Below are 13558 nucleotides of genomic sequence, written 5' to 3'. Positions count from 1 at the left end.
GTAACCAGTGACAAACTTATGGAACATATGCACTTATGTATAAAGAAGAAAATAAACACAGGCCAAACCATATCATATTTTATGGGTTTTATTAATTAGGAAGATCAAGCGTTAATTGTCACATCATTTGAAGACAAATAAATTTGCATTTTTTTTTAAACAAATTTTTGCTTGTATATAAGTTTTTTTTTGGAAGGCAAGTACAATTTGTTTTTTTTTTTTTAGAATTAATTTTTACGATTAGAAAATAATACAATTTTCGCGAAAGCCAACTTTGCGTATAAAATATGATATTCTATTTACACATGTACAACGGACACGTTTATATACACTCAAAAACACGTTCTCGTGATTTGCAGCTAATTTTTTTCATAATCATAAACACGTTTTTTTTTCTTTATAAATAAAATGTTTTTATGGGGGTTACGATAAAAATTTTTGGCTAGCGTACTAACAGTCTAACATAGAAATGTATAGCGTTACACGTTCATTTGAAACATTCGATTATTGACTGAATTATATCAAAACAGGGATAGATGTAATTTTAGAAGTAGGAATGGAGAACGGCTAGTGTTTATTTCAGTCCGACTCATAGCCCAGTATAGAGCCCCTCCCTCCAACACGTAACGAAAAGTTGAAATTATCTTATTGGCTCACTTAAACTACGTTTTAATGACGTTGCTGACGGGGCCTTTTTTACCTCTGTCGCTCTGACCCGCCTCTTCTTTTTTAACCCTCCCCCCCCCGTCCCGTGGAAGGGGGTCCGTCCGGGACTTTGACGCGCGCCCACATTACTCTGTTCTCCATTCCTACTTCTAGAATTAAATCTATCCCTGATCAAAACTATGGCAATGAAACAATAATGGCTGCTTTTATAGTTAGTTAACACACGGTCATAATCTAATTATCGACAGAAAATGACCGCGACTTAACATCATAACGCGCAAATTTAAGTACTATACACTTTACGTTGATAAATCGGTGGTTTCATTCAAATTTTCTCTAGATTATCGTGCACATTTTTAAAAACGCATTTTCGTAAAAATCTTGGTTGTAAAATGGGCGTTATAATAATGAGAAAAGTATAAAACACTTAACCAGAACTAAAAACATTACACAAGACGAATTTAGGTTAGGTTATTTTTAAATTTCGCGGATTAAAAGCGGGATTTATAAAACTCCAATCACGTGATGACGTTCAAATTAAATAATCAACAGCAGTCTGGGAAAAAGCACACTTCCTCTGGACCAAAACATCAGTTTATTAATTGCTTGGACCAGTTTTTAAATTCAATTAGTGGGGGTTACTGGTACTCGGGACCAATTTATTAATTGCAAATCTATAGGAAAACTAAAGGATGGACCAGTTTATTATTTTGGACACTAAGGGGGATGGGTCACTGGTGCCATGATGATGGACTAGTTTAAAAAATATTCTTATTTCCCAGACTGATCAGACAGTTTATTTACAATTGGCAGTTAAAATGCTGGCCGAGAAAAATTAATGGCAGTGAATTTTGGCTACAATTAAATCTAAAATAGTAATTTTAAAGGGAGTAGGTAGGTATATAAAGATAAAAAATTTCGGTTAATTTGATCACCACCTAATCTCCCGCAAAAAACGCAATTATTCTCCAACGGGCGTCACCCGGGGGGGGGGGGGCATGACGTCATTTGTAACTAAAGGGACCATCATGTTTCATCACCATTTTTCTCAAAACTTTTTAAAGTTATTTATCTACGAAGCACCTTAATTACTTTCATCATCCGATCATGTTTAAATATAAACTGATTTTGAATAAATTCCCGAATCCCCATAAGTCTGTCAAGGCTTAGCTAAGCTATCCACTAACAATAGGGCTAGCAGACGCAGTAGCTAGGCTAGAGCTTTCGTAAGCCTTTGCAGCTGCATCGGTAATACCATAAGTTTATAAGATATGTTCCATAAGTATGCCGACACTTCTCATACTTCGTAATGCTAGAGACTTACAGCTCGAGCTAGTTCGAGAACGACAAGCGAGGATTGACTACACTCAGTTAATTTTACACTCCATCTTCCTAATTAGTCTGTACTAAGCCTTTGCCAGCGCCTCACCAGGCGTCGCTTTACCTCGAATCTATGACCTACGTCACTTCATGACAAGCTCCAGTTTGTAATCAGTGAAAAACTTATGCTTCACATATCTTATGAACTTATGGTAATAGGCCTAAGGACTCGGGAGTGTTGCCAGTTTTCTAGCTAAATTTGTTGACTAAAATTATTAAACTTTACATATAATTATTTAAATTTGATTTAGGTACTATATTAATTATGTCACCCCGTTAGAGGGTGCAAATCTACGCGAACTTTTTCCCTACTACTTAGCATACCGACTGTAGGGTAAAAACCACCCTTAGGAATACCTACTTCTTTTTGCCCAACGGTTTTGCCATTACGCGTAAAGAAAACCTGTTAAAAATGTCACTAGTTTGTAAAAGAACTAACAGTAACAACCTGGCAATAACCAACAGAGTCTACATCGTAATAACTACACTGCCAGAAAAACAAAAACTTTTTACCTGAACTAGAGCAACTCCTTCGACATTATCCTTTTCCAAAAACCATCCTTCATCTTCGGATTCGCTTTGAGAGTCGTGATAAGGATCTTCGCTAGGCGACGGGGACATTTCTCTCGAATCTATTTCGTAGTTGCACACGTAATCACGAGGAAATAAAATGCCACAGCCCATAACATCACCTAAAAATGACATTTTCCAAAAAACGTTTACGTAAAAAACAGTCAAAAACGACACGAAACGACATATAATAATAATAATAGTAATAGTAAAGGAAGGAACAAAAATAACACAAACCTCTGTGACATTTTGGTCCGAAATCATCCCCTACACCACTTCCAACAAAGATTTTGCCATCATCTTTACAAAGAAAACGGAAACACAAGATACATATTATCATAACCCCATAACAATCCCTGTAAGTATGGGTCTAAAAATTCGAAATTTCCCCGGAGTTTTTTTGTCAAATATTTATTTCCCAATCCCTGAGTTTTCCAGGTTTGTATGAACCATGGATTAACTAACGCTAGGGATAGTCCGTTCCCCCGAAATGATAAAGCATGCATGTTCCAAACGCCCCCTAGCAGCAGCTACAATCCCTAACAGGAAGTTAATAAGAAAATTGGACCAAATATCACGTGTTCTATGACGTCAAAATTGAAATCCTGTCTAAATTGGACTAAGCCGTCATTAAAATCCGCAAAAACTATTTATTTCGCCTAAAGATGGCGCTATATCTACATCCGTTTTGGCCCAATAGATTGGGGGAATCAAGGAATAATTCGGAACATGTAGTTGCAAGACATGGGAAACGCGGTTAGTGAACAATACCTAGCGTTAGTTAATCCATGTATGAACCCTCTAGGTGGGTATTGTAACAGCCGCCGCCAGATGGCGCCATTGGACGTTCGTGACCTGACCTTTGACCCCACACGTACCCGCTTATATGTATCGCTCTACCAACTGAAATATCTTTTTATTTCAAAATACAACAACATAAAAAACAACCTCCCAAAAGTAAAAATATTTAACCAAAGGTTATAGAGGCGTCTTCTGGTGGAGAAAATAAAAAAATCTCCTAATTAAATCACTATCCCAACCAAACTGACCAATAAAAAATAAATAAATCATGAAATATCATAAAATCCATTCTCTTCGATCCATTTTGAAGGAAAAAAATGTAATCCTAGATGGCGCAACAGTTTCATAAATTTGTAAGGCCTCTATGGCAAACCCATACTTATGGAAGTATAATAGGGCTATGATATTACTTTAAAATGCGCGATTATTCTTTTTATATGCAAAATTCTGACAAATTACCTGCGTGATAAGCGATAGAACCTTTATTCCAACCAGGATGTCTACATTTTGGATAATCCTACAATGAAACAAATTTAATTATTAAAAAAACAAATACCAAAATAAAATAATAGTTAAAGTTCGCTTACTCGTCTGGCTAATCCAATAGCAATATAGCAATTTTTTCCAGGGTCTAATATTTCAATTTCAAAATAATGATTTGTGGTATTTAAGGGATAACGCGCTTGAGCTAGTCCTACATCAACTATACTTTTGCCTTGACCAGAATATTCCAAAACCTGCAAAAGAATATTAATATTATATAATGCTGAATAATGGGAACAGTTTATTTAGTAAATACTAAAATTAGTTTATATTACCGATCCATTTAGACTAATATCATGTAGCCTGATCCAATCATCTTCGTTACTATCAATACACATGAACATATCATCCTTATCAATCCATTTAACAGTTTTTAGCAGCTGCACTTCCATTCCGGTAGAGCTAAGGCAAATTGCCGGGAATAAACCACCAGCAGGCCACGGAAAAGATACGCAACCAAGCTAATAAATAGATACGGAATTCTTCAGTAAAATTAATAAATAAACGCAAAATATAGATATTAACACATTTATTTAAAGGGTATGAGAAGCTTCGTTTGAAAAACCTCTGATTTATATAGCAAAAGATAGAATTAATTACTGTGAATTCAAAAATATCAAGCTTTTAATTCTCCGATTTCTAGTTATTTGGCAATATGCATTTGAAAATGCTTCATATGAAATTATTTAAAATCCACTTTTTAAAAGTTTCTCGCGCTCGCGCGTATAGGATTCCCGCGCTTTTTTCCTCAACGTCATAGTGATGTCATAAACCAACCGAACAAGCTGACAAGACAAAATGATTTATATATCGAAACTGAGTTTTCGTGATTTTCCAATGGATTTTAAAAATAGAAACTTTGGTTCCTTTATATTAAAAACATTATATTTTGAAAGTAGAGACTTGAAAGTGTAATATAATACCACTTTCGTGCTAAAATATGATATGAAATTGTAAATTCCCATACCCTTTAACATATTTACTACCTCTTTTCCATTCCTTGTGAAAAAAACTGGCACCAATGTCTGTTGATTCTCCCATGAAGGCAATTCGTCAAATTTGATTCCACATCCTAATCTATCTCCATCACCACATTCTAGCTTACAAATTTGGAAAGACCCTCTAGAAGAGCCTGTGTATAGTCTATTAATTAAATTGTCAGTGTTATTTATGCAAATAATTAATTATTTACTTCAAAAAATTAACATACTTTCCGTCACTATTTTGCACACCAACAGAATCAGCCACAAAACCTGGTGGCTGATTTAAAGGATGTTGGGCAGTTACCAAACCAATGTTTAATTCCTTAGATACCCCACTATCGAGTATTTCAATTTCAAAGTAGTTTTTTTCGGGAGATAATGTTTCACCCATGACATAAAGGCCACTCTGATCACCTTCGGTAGCTACGTAACTTAGAACATCCCCTTCTACTTTAATCCTTTCCATTCTAACCCTTTTTTTTACTAAAGCTTCTCGAACTACCGCTCTATCCCTACGATATATCTTAGAAATATGCCTTTGAAGTATATCTTCCATTTTATCAAAAGATGAAAGGATCTGAACGTAAATAATAATAATAAAAACAAAAAACACTATCAGAAATGTATGTGTTTGACAATAGAAAGGTAATTTAAAGCGATAAATAGAAAGTACTGACCTTTCTAAAGTATGCAAATGATTCAGGAGTATTGCAATTAAGCATATGAAACTAATAATTAATGAAGCAACAGATAGGAGTAGACCAGACTGGACTGACCAGATGTCACAAAACTTCTGGTCCTAGAACTTAGTTTGTTACAGCATTCCGACGTTCCGAACCAATTACTATCTTTAATTGAAAATAATATTGAATTTGTAATTAGATCTTGGTGTCTGATAGCCGAATTATTTTCGGTATTGCAATTTTTGCAAATAATTTCTAAAAAAAATAGGCAGAAAGACAACTTCCCCCCAAAAAGAAACAACTCGGAATATTAGCCAAGGCTTAACTTTCACCCACCTAGGCTATTGTGTCAATATGTCAGATCTTTTGGTTTAATTTATTTAACCAAAATATCGTGTTTTAAATATACTTGCAATGCAATTACATTTAATTTATTAAAGGAACTATATGCAACGTGATTTTAGAATGAACCTGCAAGGATCTACCCTGGGAACTACGTTAGCGAACCACCCACACCACACGGTGTCCGCCGTCATTGTGTGTTGTCACTGATTACGTAATCAATTTCCGGATGATCAAACATCAAAGCACGGAAAAGTTACGTCATTGGTTTACCATACCGTTCCCATGGAGAAATTTTACTGGAGTGGAAATGAAGACTTCCTTAAATTTTTAAACCACAGCTAATTTTACTTAAATATTACTCCATGGTGTTTGATTACTAGGAGCCAGTGGAGAATTACACAACTCTGAGCCTAAAAACGGCGCCAATTTTAACCAGCGAAATGATACGTGACAAGAAAAAATTAAAATTATTGCAAATTTTATTTAGTATATATAATATTGAATTTCTACAATGTATCATATATAAAATATATGTATAATAAAATGCTTTATTTTGTTTATCACTTTTTTTAAAGATTATATAAAAGATGTCTATATTTTAGACAAAAAATTGGGAAATAAAATTAGCCACACCCAACATAATAATAAATAAATGTACTATAACAGTTGTGGCTGTTAAAGAATTACGGTGGTGTAATGCAATCATGTAAACCACACTTGGCAATGTAAAAATATAAGCCAAGCCTGATAGGGCACCGCAATATCTGAATGAATGAATAAATCATGAAATTAATAAATTCTTAAAAATATGCAATAAATTCTTAAAAATATGCAATAAATTCTTAAAAATATGCAATAAATTCTTAATAATATGCAATAATTATTAATAAATATGCAATAAATTATTAATAAATATGCAATAAATTATTAATAAATATGCAATAAATTATTAATAAATATGCAATAAATTATTAATAAATATGCAATAAATTATTAATAAATATGCAATAAATTATTAATAAATATGCAATAAATTATTAATAAATATGCAATAAATTATTAATAAATATGCAATAAATTATTAATAAATATGCAATAAATTATTAATAAATATGCAATAAATTATTAATAAATATGCAATAAATTATTAATAAATATGCAATAAATTATTAATAAATATGCAATAAATTATTAATAACTATGCAATAAATTATTAATAAATATGCAATAAATTCTTAAAAATATGCAATAAATTCTTAAAAATATGCAATAAATTCTTAAAAATATGCAATAAATTCTTAAAAATATGCAATAAATTATTAATAAATATGCAATAAATTATTAATAAATATGCAATAAACTATTAATAAATATGCTATAAATTATTAATAAATATGCAATAAATTATTAATAAATATGCAATAAATTATTAATAAATATGCAATAAATTATTTATAAATATGCAATAAATTATTAATAAATATGCAATAAATTATTAATAAATATGCAATAAATTATTAATAAATATGCTATAAATTATTAATAAATATGCTATAAATTATTAATAAATATGCAATAAATGATTAAAAATATGCAATAAATGATTAAAAATATGCAATAAATTCTAAAAAATACGCAATAAATTCTTAAAAATATGCAATAAATTATTAAAATCTACAATTAAGAAATAAAATTTTACCTTATAATTGTTCCAATATGTGGTAGATAAATTGCAAATAAAATGCAAAATATCAGGATAAGGCAGTTTAAGATTAGAATGTGTTTCCATCTAAAAATTTAATTAATACATTGCCAATTTTCGTTTTCAATTTAAAAAAAAAAAAAAAAAGGAAATACCCTGGATATGCTTGGTTGAATATAGCCAACATAAGTTGTATTCTAGACCAATAAATGATCAAGGGAAAAACAGTCAATAGTTGAAATAACAAGAAAAATCTAGTAATCATTGCCATAACATCGGAGGGTTGAAAATTATTCAAGATATTCTAAATTAATTAATAAATTAATTATAATTTATTAATTTAAATCTAATAATTCCTAATCTCTTTCTTTAATTAATTAATTACTTACATCTTGTATACATGTTTTGGGTAACGGAAAAAATATGTAGAAAATACTTCCCAAGATAAGGTAAGTTGAACCAACGAGAAAAAATGCAATTATCAAATCTCTCGTCTAAAAAAATTTTAAAAAACCAATAAAAAACATCAAAATTGACAAAAAAAAAATGAAAACCAATTCAGTGGTTGACTAATTTACATTGTTTTCCGGTTCTTTCTGGTTTTTAAAGAGAGTCAAAACTCCATTATGTATAAAAAATGCCATAGATAAAATTCCAGTTAACGCTGGAAATGTTGTTTGGAAATCTATTTCGGGATAGTTTTTATTTTTTTTTAGACAAATTTTCATTTTATTTTTTACTTTTTTCATAAATGAACAAAATTTTATCTGGCTCGTTTAGATAAGAAACAATTGAAACTTGAAAGAAACTCACTGGGAACGTAATCATCGCTGTCAATGTCAACAACATTGAAATGACCTTTCCAATGGAAAGCTTTGTAACAAGCAAAAATGCAAAGATAAACAACGGAAAATGTTCCCAGAGCATTGAACTTGGCGAAAAATGTCGGGCTTTTTAAACTGATCATAGGCAATAGTATTACGACTAAAAATAGGGGCACAGTTCCATCCAAATCCCAAACTTTATAGAAAAGTTCATCGGGAAAAGTAATGTTGTTAGGCAAATTTGTTGTATTTGTATCTGATTCATCACTAACAACACAAATTACTGTAAAGAGAGATTAATTATCTGCGCATTAATTAAACTATCTGAGCGTTAATTAAACTATCTGCGCATTAATAAAACTATCTGAGCATTAATTAAACTATCTGAGCATTAATTAAACTATCTGAGCATTAATTAAACTATCTGAGCATTAATTAAACTATCTGAGCATTAATTAAACTATCTGAGCATTAATTAAACTATCTGAGCATTAACTTTACTATCTGAGCATCTGAGCATTAATTAAACTATCTGAGCATTAATTAAACTATCTGAGCATTAACTTTACTATCTGAGCATTAATTAAACTATCTGAGCGTTAATTAAACTATCTGAGCGTTAATTAAACTATCTGAGCGTTAATTAAACTATCTGAGCATCTGCGCATTAATTAAACTATCTGAGCATTAATTAAACTATCTGAGCATCAATTAAACTATCTGAGCATCAATTAAACTATCTGAGCATCAATTAAACTATCTGCGCATTAATTAAACTATCTGCGCATTAATTAAACTATCTGAGCATTAATTAAACTATCTGAGCATTAATTAAACTATCTGAGCATTAATTAAACTATCTGAGCATTAATTAAACTATCTGAGCATCTGAGCATTAATTAAACTATCTGAGCATCTGAGCATTAATTAAACTATCTGAGCATCTGAGCATTAATTAAACTATCTGAGCATTAATTAAACTATCTGAGCATTAATTAAACTATCTGAGCATTAATTAAACTATCTGAGCATCAATTAAACTATCTGCGCATTAATTAAACTATCTGAGCATTAATTAAACTATCTGAGCATTAATTAAACTATCTGAGCATCTGAGCATTAATTAAACTATCTGAGCATTAATTAAACTATCTGAGCATCTGAGCATTAATTAAACTATCTGCGCATTAATTAAACTATCTGAGCGTTAATTAAACTATCTGAGCGTTAATTAAACTATCTGAGCATCTGCGCATTAATTAAACTATCTGAGCATTAATTAAACTATCTGAGCATCAATTAAACTATCTGCGCATTAATTAAACTATCTGAGCATTAATTAAACTATCTGAGCATTAATTAAACTATCTGAGCATCTGAGCATTAATTAAACTATCTGAGCATCTGAGCATTAATTAAACTATCTGAGCATCTGAGCATTAATTAAACTATCTGAGCATCTGAGCATTAATTAAACTATCTGAGCATTAATTAAACTATCTGAGCATCTGAGCATTAATTAAACTATCTGAGCATTAATTAAACTATCTGAGCATCTGAGCATTAATTAAACTATCTGAGCATTAATTAAACTATCTGAGCATCTGAGCATTAATTAAACTATCTGCGCATTAATTAAACTATCTGAGCGTTAATTAAACTATCTGAGCATCAATTAAACTATCTGAGCATCTGCGCATTAATTAAACTATCTGAGCATTAATTAAACTATCTGAGCATCAATTAAACTATCTGCGCATTAATTAAACTATCTGAGCATTAATTAAACTATCTGAGCATTAATTAAACTATCTGAGCATCTGAGCATTAATTAAACTATCTGAGCATCTGAGCATTAATTAAACTATCTGAGCATCTGAGCATTAATTAAACTATCTGAGCATTAATTAAACTATCTGAGCATCTGAGCATTAATTAAACTATCTGAGCATCTGAGCATTAATTAAACTATCTGAGCATTAATTAAACTATCTGAGCATTAATTAAACTATCTGAGCATTAATTAAACTATCTGAGCATCTGAGCATTAATTAAACTATCTGCGCATTAATTAAACTATCTGAGCATTAATTAAACTATCTGAGCATTAATTAAACTATCTGAGCATTAATTAAACTATCTGAGCATCTGAGCATTAATTAAACTATCTGCGCATTAATTAAACTATCTGAGCATCTGAGCATTAATTAAACTATCTGAGCATTAACTTTACTATCTGAGCATCTGAGCATTAATTAAACTATCTGAGCATTAATTAAACTATCTGAGCGTTAATTAAACTATCTGAGCGTTAATTAAACTATCTGAGCATCTGCGCATTAATTAAACTATCTGCGCACTAATTAAACTATCTGCGCCATAATTAAACTAATTGCACCTCAATTAAACTAATTGTGCATTAATCAAACTAATTGCGCATTAATCAAACTATTTGCGCATTAATGAAACTATTTGAGCATTAATTATAAACTAATTGCGCATCAATTAAACTATTTGCAAATTAATTCAATAACCAATATTTTTTCATACTTACCATCTAAAGTCTTATTGTCGGGGGTAACTGATATCATTTCCCCTGTTGCTTCTTCTAAAAAATTAAAACAATTATTTATTAAAAACATCTAAGAGAAATAAATAATCTGATAAATATTACCGTAAACAAACAATACAGTATGATACAAGAAATTAGACATCAAAACCCAGTAAACAACTGCACCACCCAACAATGGCACTATAGAAAAAAATAGACTCAGCCATTTGGCCCATTTTCCCAAATAATAGGAACAAATATCCGAAAACTCCACAGTTGACCCCAATAGACCTAAAAAAAAAAAAAAAAATTGTTAATTAAAATCATACTTATTAAATTAATTAAAACAACTAATCTTACCAGACATTTTAGGCATTTCTATGATTCTATACGCGGTGTAAGTACATACCAACCCCATTAATACAATTAATGCTAGACCACAGGCAAACCCAGCCTATTTTATCATTAAAATTATATATTATATTTTATATTAATTATTATAATAAGGTATAAAAATTAAATACCTTTTCAATTGCCCAAGGAATACTTAATAAACTTGACCCCATCATCGTATTATACATAGCAAATCTACAGTTAAAAATATTAAAATTTAACCGTACGCAACTTACTTATACCAGGGAGCCCACTCTTAAATTTAAATTCCTTATAGGAAAAATAGGAATTTTTTCCGGAATTATAGGATTTTATAGGAGAAAAAATGTGTTTTTAAAGGAAAATATAGGACTAAAAATGCAGCTCTAATATAATACAATTTTGGGCTTAAACTATGTAGAAAAATCCCAAAAAATAAAAAATAACAAATTGGATTTTACTTTGAAAACTCAGAAGAACTTAATTAAAATATAACATAATATAATATATAAAAAATCCTAAGCGAGCTCCACAATTTCGGTGTCTATTCAAATGTGATATCGATAAAAAAAAGCTAAATTTTGATAAATTTGATTCTAAACTATACGAAAACTTCGACTAAGTCAAAAATATAGGATATTATAGGACCTTTCATGAAATTATAGGATAATAAAGGACAGGTTCAAAAATATAGGAATTTATAGGAATTATAGGACCGGTGGGCTCCCTGTTATACAATTAATTATTGATCATATTACTTACATAGTAATGATGCTACTTTGGTTACCATTTTGGCCGGAGTCTGGTATCAAAAGAAACGGGTGGAAAAATATATCAGGTAAAACATGGTCTGGAATGGACTGCGTTTTTCATTAAAAATACGAGAATAAATTAATTAATTATTTATGTAATGATATTTTATATAATGAGTGTTTATTTAATTTTACTTACGAGTGTATCATCATTTGGATCCGCAAGTCTGCTATAATAGCGGTATCTTTCATAATTTGCAGCTACGCTAGTATCAGGGTCAGGTTGGGTGTGACCTCTTTGACCAACTGGATAATGAAAAGGTCGTCTGGAACCAATTTAAATTAATGTTTTAAGGTATAAATATATTTTTGAAAATATATTCACACCTTGTCCCTCCTCTTCGAGTGCTGGCTACTAATTCCCCCGATTCATTTACACTCTTGATGGTCAAATATGAATCTTGACTGTTACTTAAAAGGGGTCGAGATGGGGATGAATCTCTCAAGTGACGTAGTAGTTTCTTTTCCCTGTTTGATCTTAATAAACGTTGTGTCGGGGAACAATCCCTTACTCTTTGGAGCCTTGAATCTTTGCTGTTCATTGCGTTTTGGTCTTTGGTCTTCTAAGAGTGTGTGAAAGACTATTTTTTTTAAGTAGAAATGTACTACCACCCTCTCTTATACATTAGAATAATCCTGATTAGAAGAAAGTTTCTTCGATCTTATCTCACGCGTAGAGTAAACAAATTGGCCACAGAATTTGAGGCCCAGATCCACTTTTCATAATCAGGACTATATATTTTCAATTTATTCTCGATCGATTCAATTTTTTAAGAGAAAAAGTTGTTGGACCTAGACCTAGATTAGTTGATTTCTTAAGAGTGGGAGGGAGGGACATTTTCAAGGAGGAATGTGTGTCACACTCAGATATCATTTTTTCATTGGTACTTTGTTGCTAGTGGAAAATTTATACGATTTGACTCATGAAAAATATCATTTAAAATGATTGATATTTCTTAAAAAATGTCATGAGTGCGCAAGAAGTTCATAAACATGTAGTGGTAAAGTGAACTTAGTGAAGCCACCCATTTCCATTTCATTGACGCTAAGCCTTGTACAATTTTCACGGACTACACTTAGTTTGGTACTTGTTTTCTGTGAAATATCAAAAATTTATACTTACATTACTTCCTGGAATGTGGTTTTATTTATTTATTTATAGCAGTTTCACATTTTGAATTAATTTGGTCAAAACCCTATACTTTTAAAAATACAAAAAAATGCAAAGCGCGTGTCATTGTTGTCAATAACAATAATTGATCATTTGACCCCGACCATAACCAGGGTCCAGGGAGGCCGGATGTTTGATGCCATAGCCCACTCGAT

At 30.9% G+C, this 13558-nt stretch overlaps 2 protein-coding genes across 6 annotated transcripts; both read right to left on the bottom strand.

Annotated features, from left to right (window-relative positions):
- Positions 1 to 72: 72 nt before the first annotated feature.
- LOC149625052 (SPRY domain-containing protein 3-like) lies at positions 73 to 6158 on the bottom strand. Of its 2 annotated transcripts, none has more exons than XM_089851817.1 (10): positions 5963 to 6158; positions 5621 to 5791; positions 5171 to 5520; positions 4947 to 5103; positions 4236 to 4421; positions 4005 to 4154; positions 3877 to 3934; positions 2854 to 2916; positions 2560 to 2738; positions 73 to 2449 (listed from the first exon to the last, which is right to left on the bottom strand). In XM_089851817.1, exons 2-10 carry the CDS (start codon positions 5663 to 5665, stop codon positions 2315 to 2317), a joined length of 1323 nt encoding a protein of 440 aa, XP_089707943.1. In that variant the 5' UTR covers positions 5666 to 5791; positions 5963 to 6158; the 3' UTR covers positions 73 to 2314. The 2 variants fall into 2 exon arrangements, with proteins under 2 accessions (XP_089707943.1, XP_089707942.1); XM_089851816.1 differs by having other exon boundaries at positions 5621 to 5787.
- A 274-nt stretch (positions 6159 to 6432) lies between these two features.
- LOC149625051 (neutral amino acid transporter 9-like) lies at positions 6433 to 13505 on the bottom strand. Of its 4 annotated transcripts, none has more exons than XM_089851814.1 (14): positions 13356 to 13505; positions 12560 to 12795; positions 12372 to 12498; positions 12183 to 12280; positions 11573 to 11636; positions 11409 to 11502; positions 11172 to 11339; positions 11052 to 11105; positions 8487 to 8780; positions 8252 to 8358; positions 8063 to 8167; positions 7829 to 7977; positions 7671 to 7760; positions 6433 to 6735 (listed from the first exon to the last, which is right to left on the bottom strand). In XM_089851814.1, the coding sequence occupies exons 2-14, from the start codon at positions 12772 to 12774 to the stop codon at positions 6570 to 6572; spliced, it is 1731 nt and encodes a 576-aa protein (XP_089707940.1). In that variant the 5' UTR covers positions 12775 to 12795; positions 13356 to 13505; the 3' UTR covers positions 6433 to 6569. The 4 variants fall into 4 exon arrangements, with proteins under 4 accessions (XP_089707940.1, XP_089707939.1, XP_089707941.1 ...); XM_089851813.1 differs by having other exon boundaries at positions 12560 to 12813; positions 13356 to 13499; XM_089851815.1 differs by lacking the exon at positions 13356 to 13505 and adding an exon at positions 12857 to 13191.
- Between the last annotated feature and the right edge of the window lie 53 nt (positions 13506 to 13558).

The sequence above is a fragment of the Phalangium opilio genome, unplaced genomic scaffold (genome assembly GCF_054372755.1).
Source record: "Phalangium opilio isolate 3A_F unplaced genomic scaffold, DU_Popi_V2 ptg000105l_1, whole genome shotgun sequence".
Classification (NCBI taxonomy): domain Eukaryota; kingdom Metazoa; phylum Arthropoda; class Arachnida; order Opiliones; family Phalangiidae; genus Phalangium; species Phalangium opilio.
This window is presented reverse-complemented; position numbering and strand designations above follow the sequence as displayed.

Bases quoted from the DNA above. Each gene is read 5' to 3' on its own strand.
- LOC149625052 (XM_089851817.1), bottom strand. From the start codon at position 5,665: ATGCTTAATTGCAATACTCCTGAATCATTTGCATACTTTAGAAAG. The intron at 5,104-5,170 runs GTATGTTAATTT...TTTAATTAATAG, and splicing joins GTGCAAAATAGTGACGGAAA to ACTATACACAGGCTCTTCTA. The intron at 4,422-4,946 runs GTAGTAAATATG...TCTATTTATTAG, and splicing joins TCACAAGGAATGGAAAAGAG to CTTGGTTGCGTATCTTTTCC.
- LOC149625051 (XM_089851814.1), bottom strand. From the start codon at position 12,774: ATGAACAGCAAAGATTCAAGGCTCCAAAGAGTAAGGGATTGTTCCCCG. The intron at 12,281-12,371 runs GTAAGTAAAATT...TGAAAAACGCAG, and splicing joins ATCCAAATGATGATACACTC to TCCATTCCAGACCATGTTTT. The intron at 11,503-11,572 runs GTATTTAATTTT...ATGATAAAATAG, and splicing joins TTCCTTGGGCAATTGAAAAG to GCTGGGTTTGCCTGTGGTCT.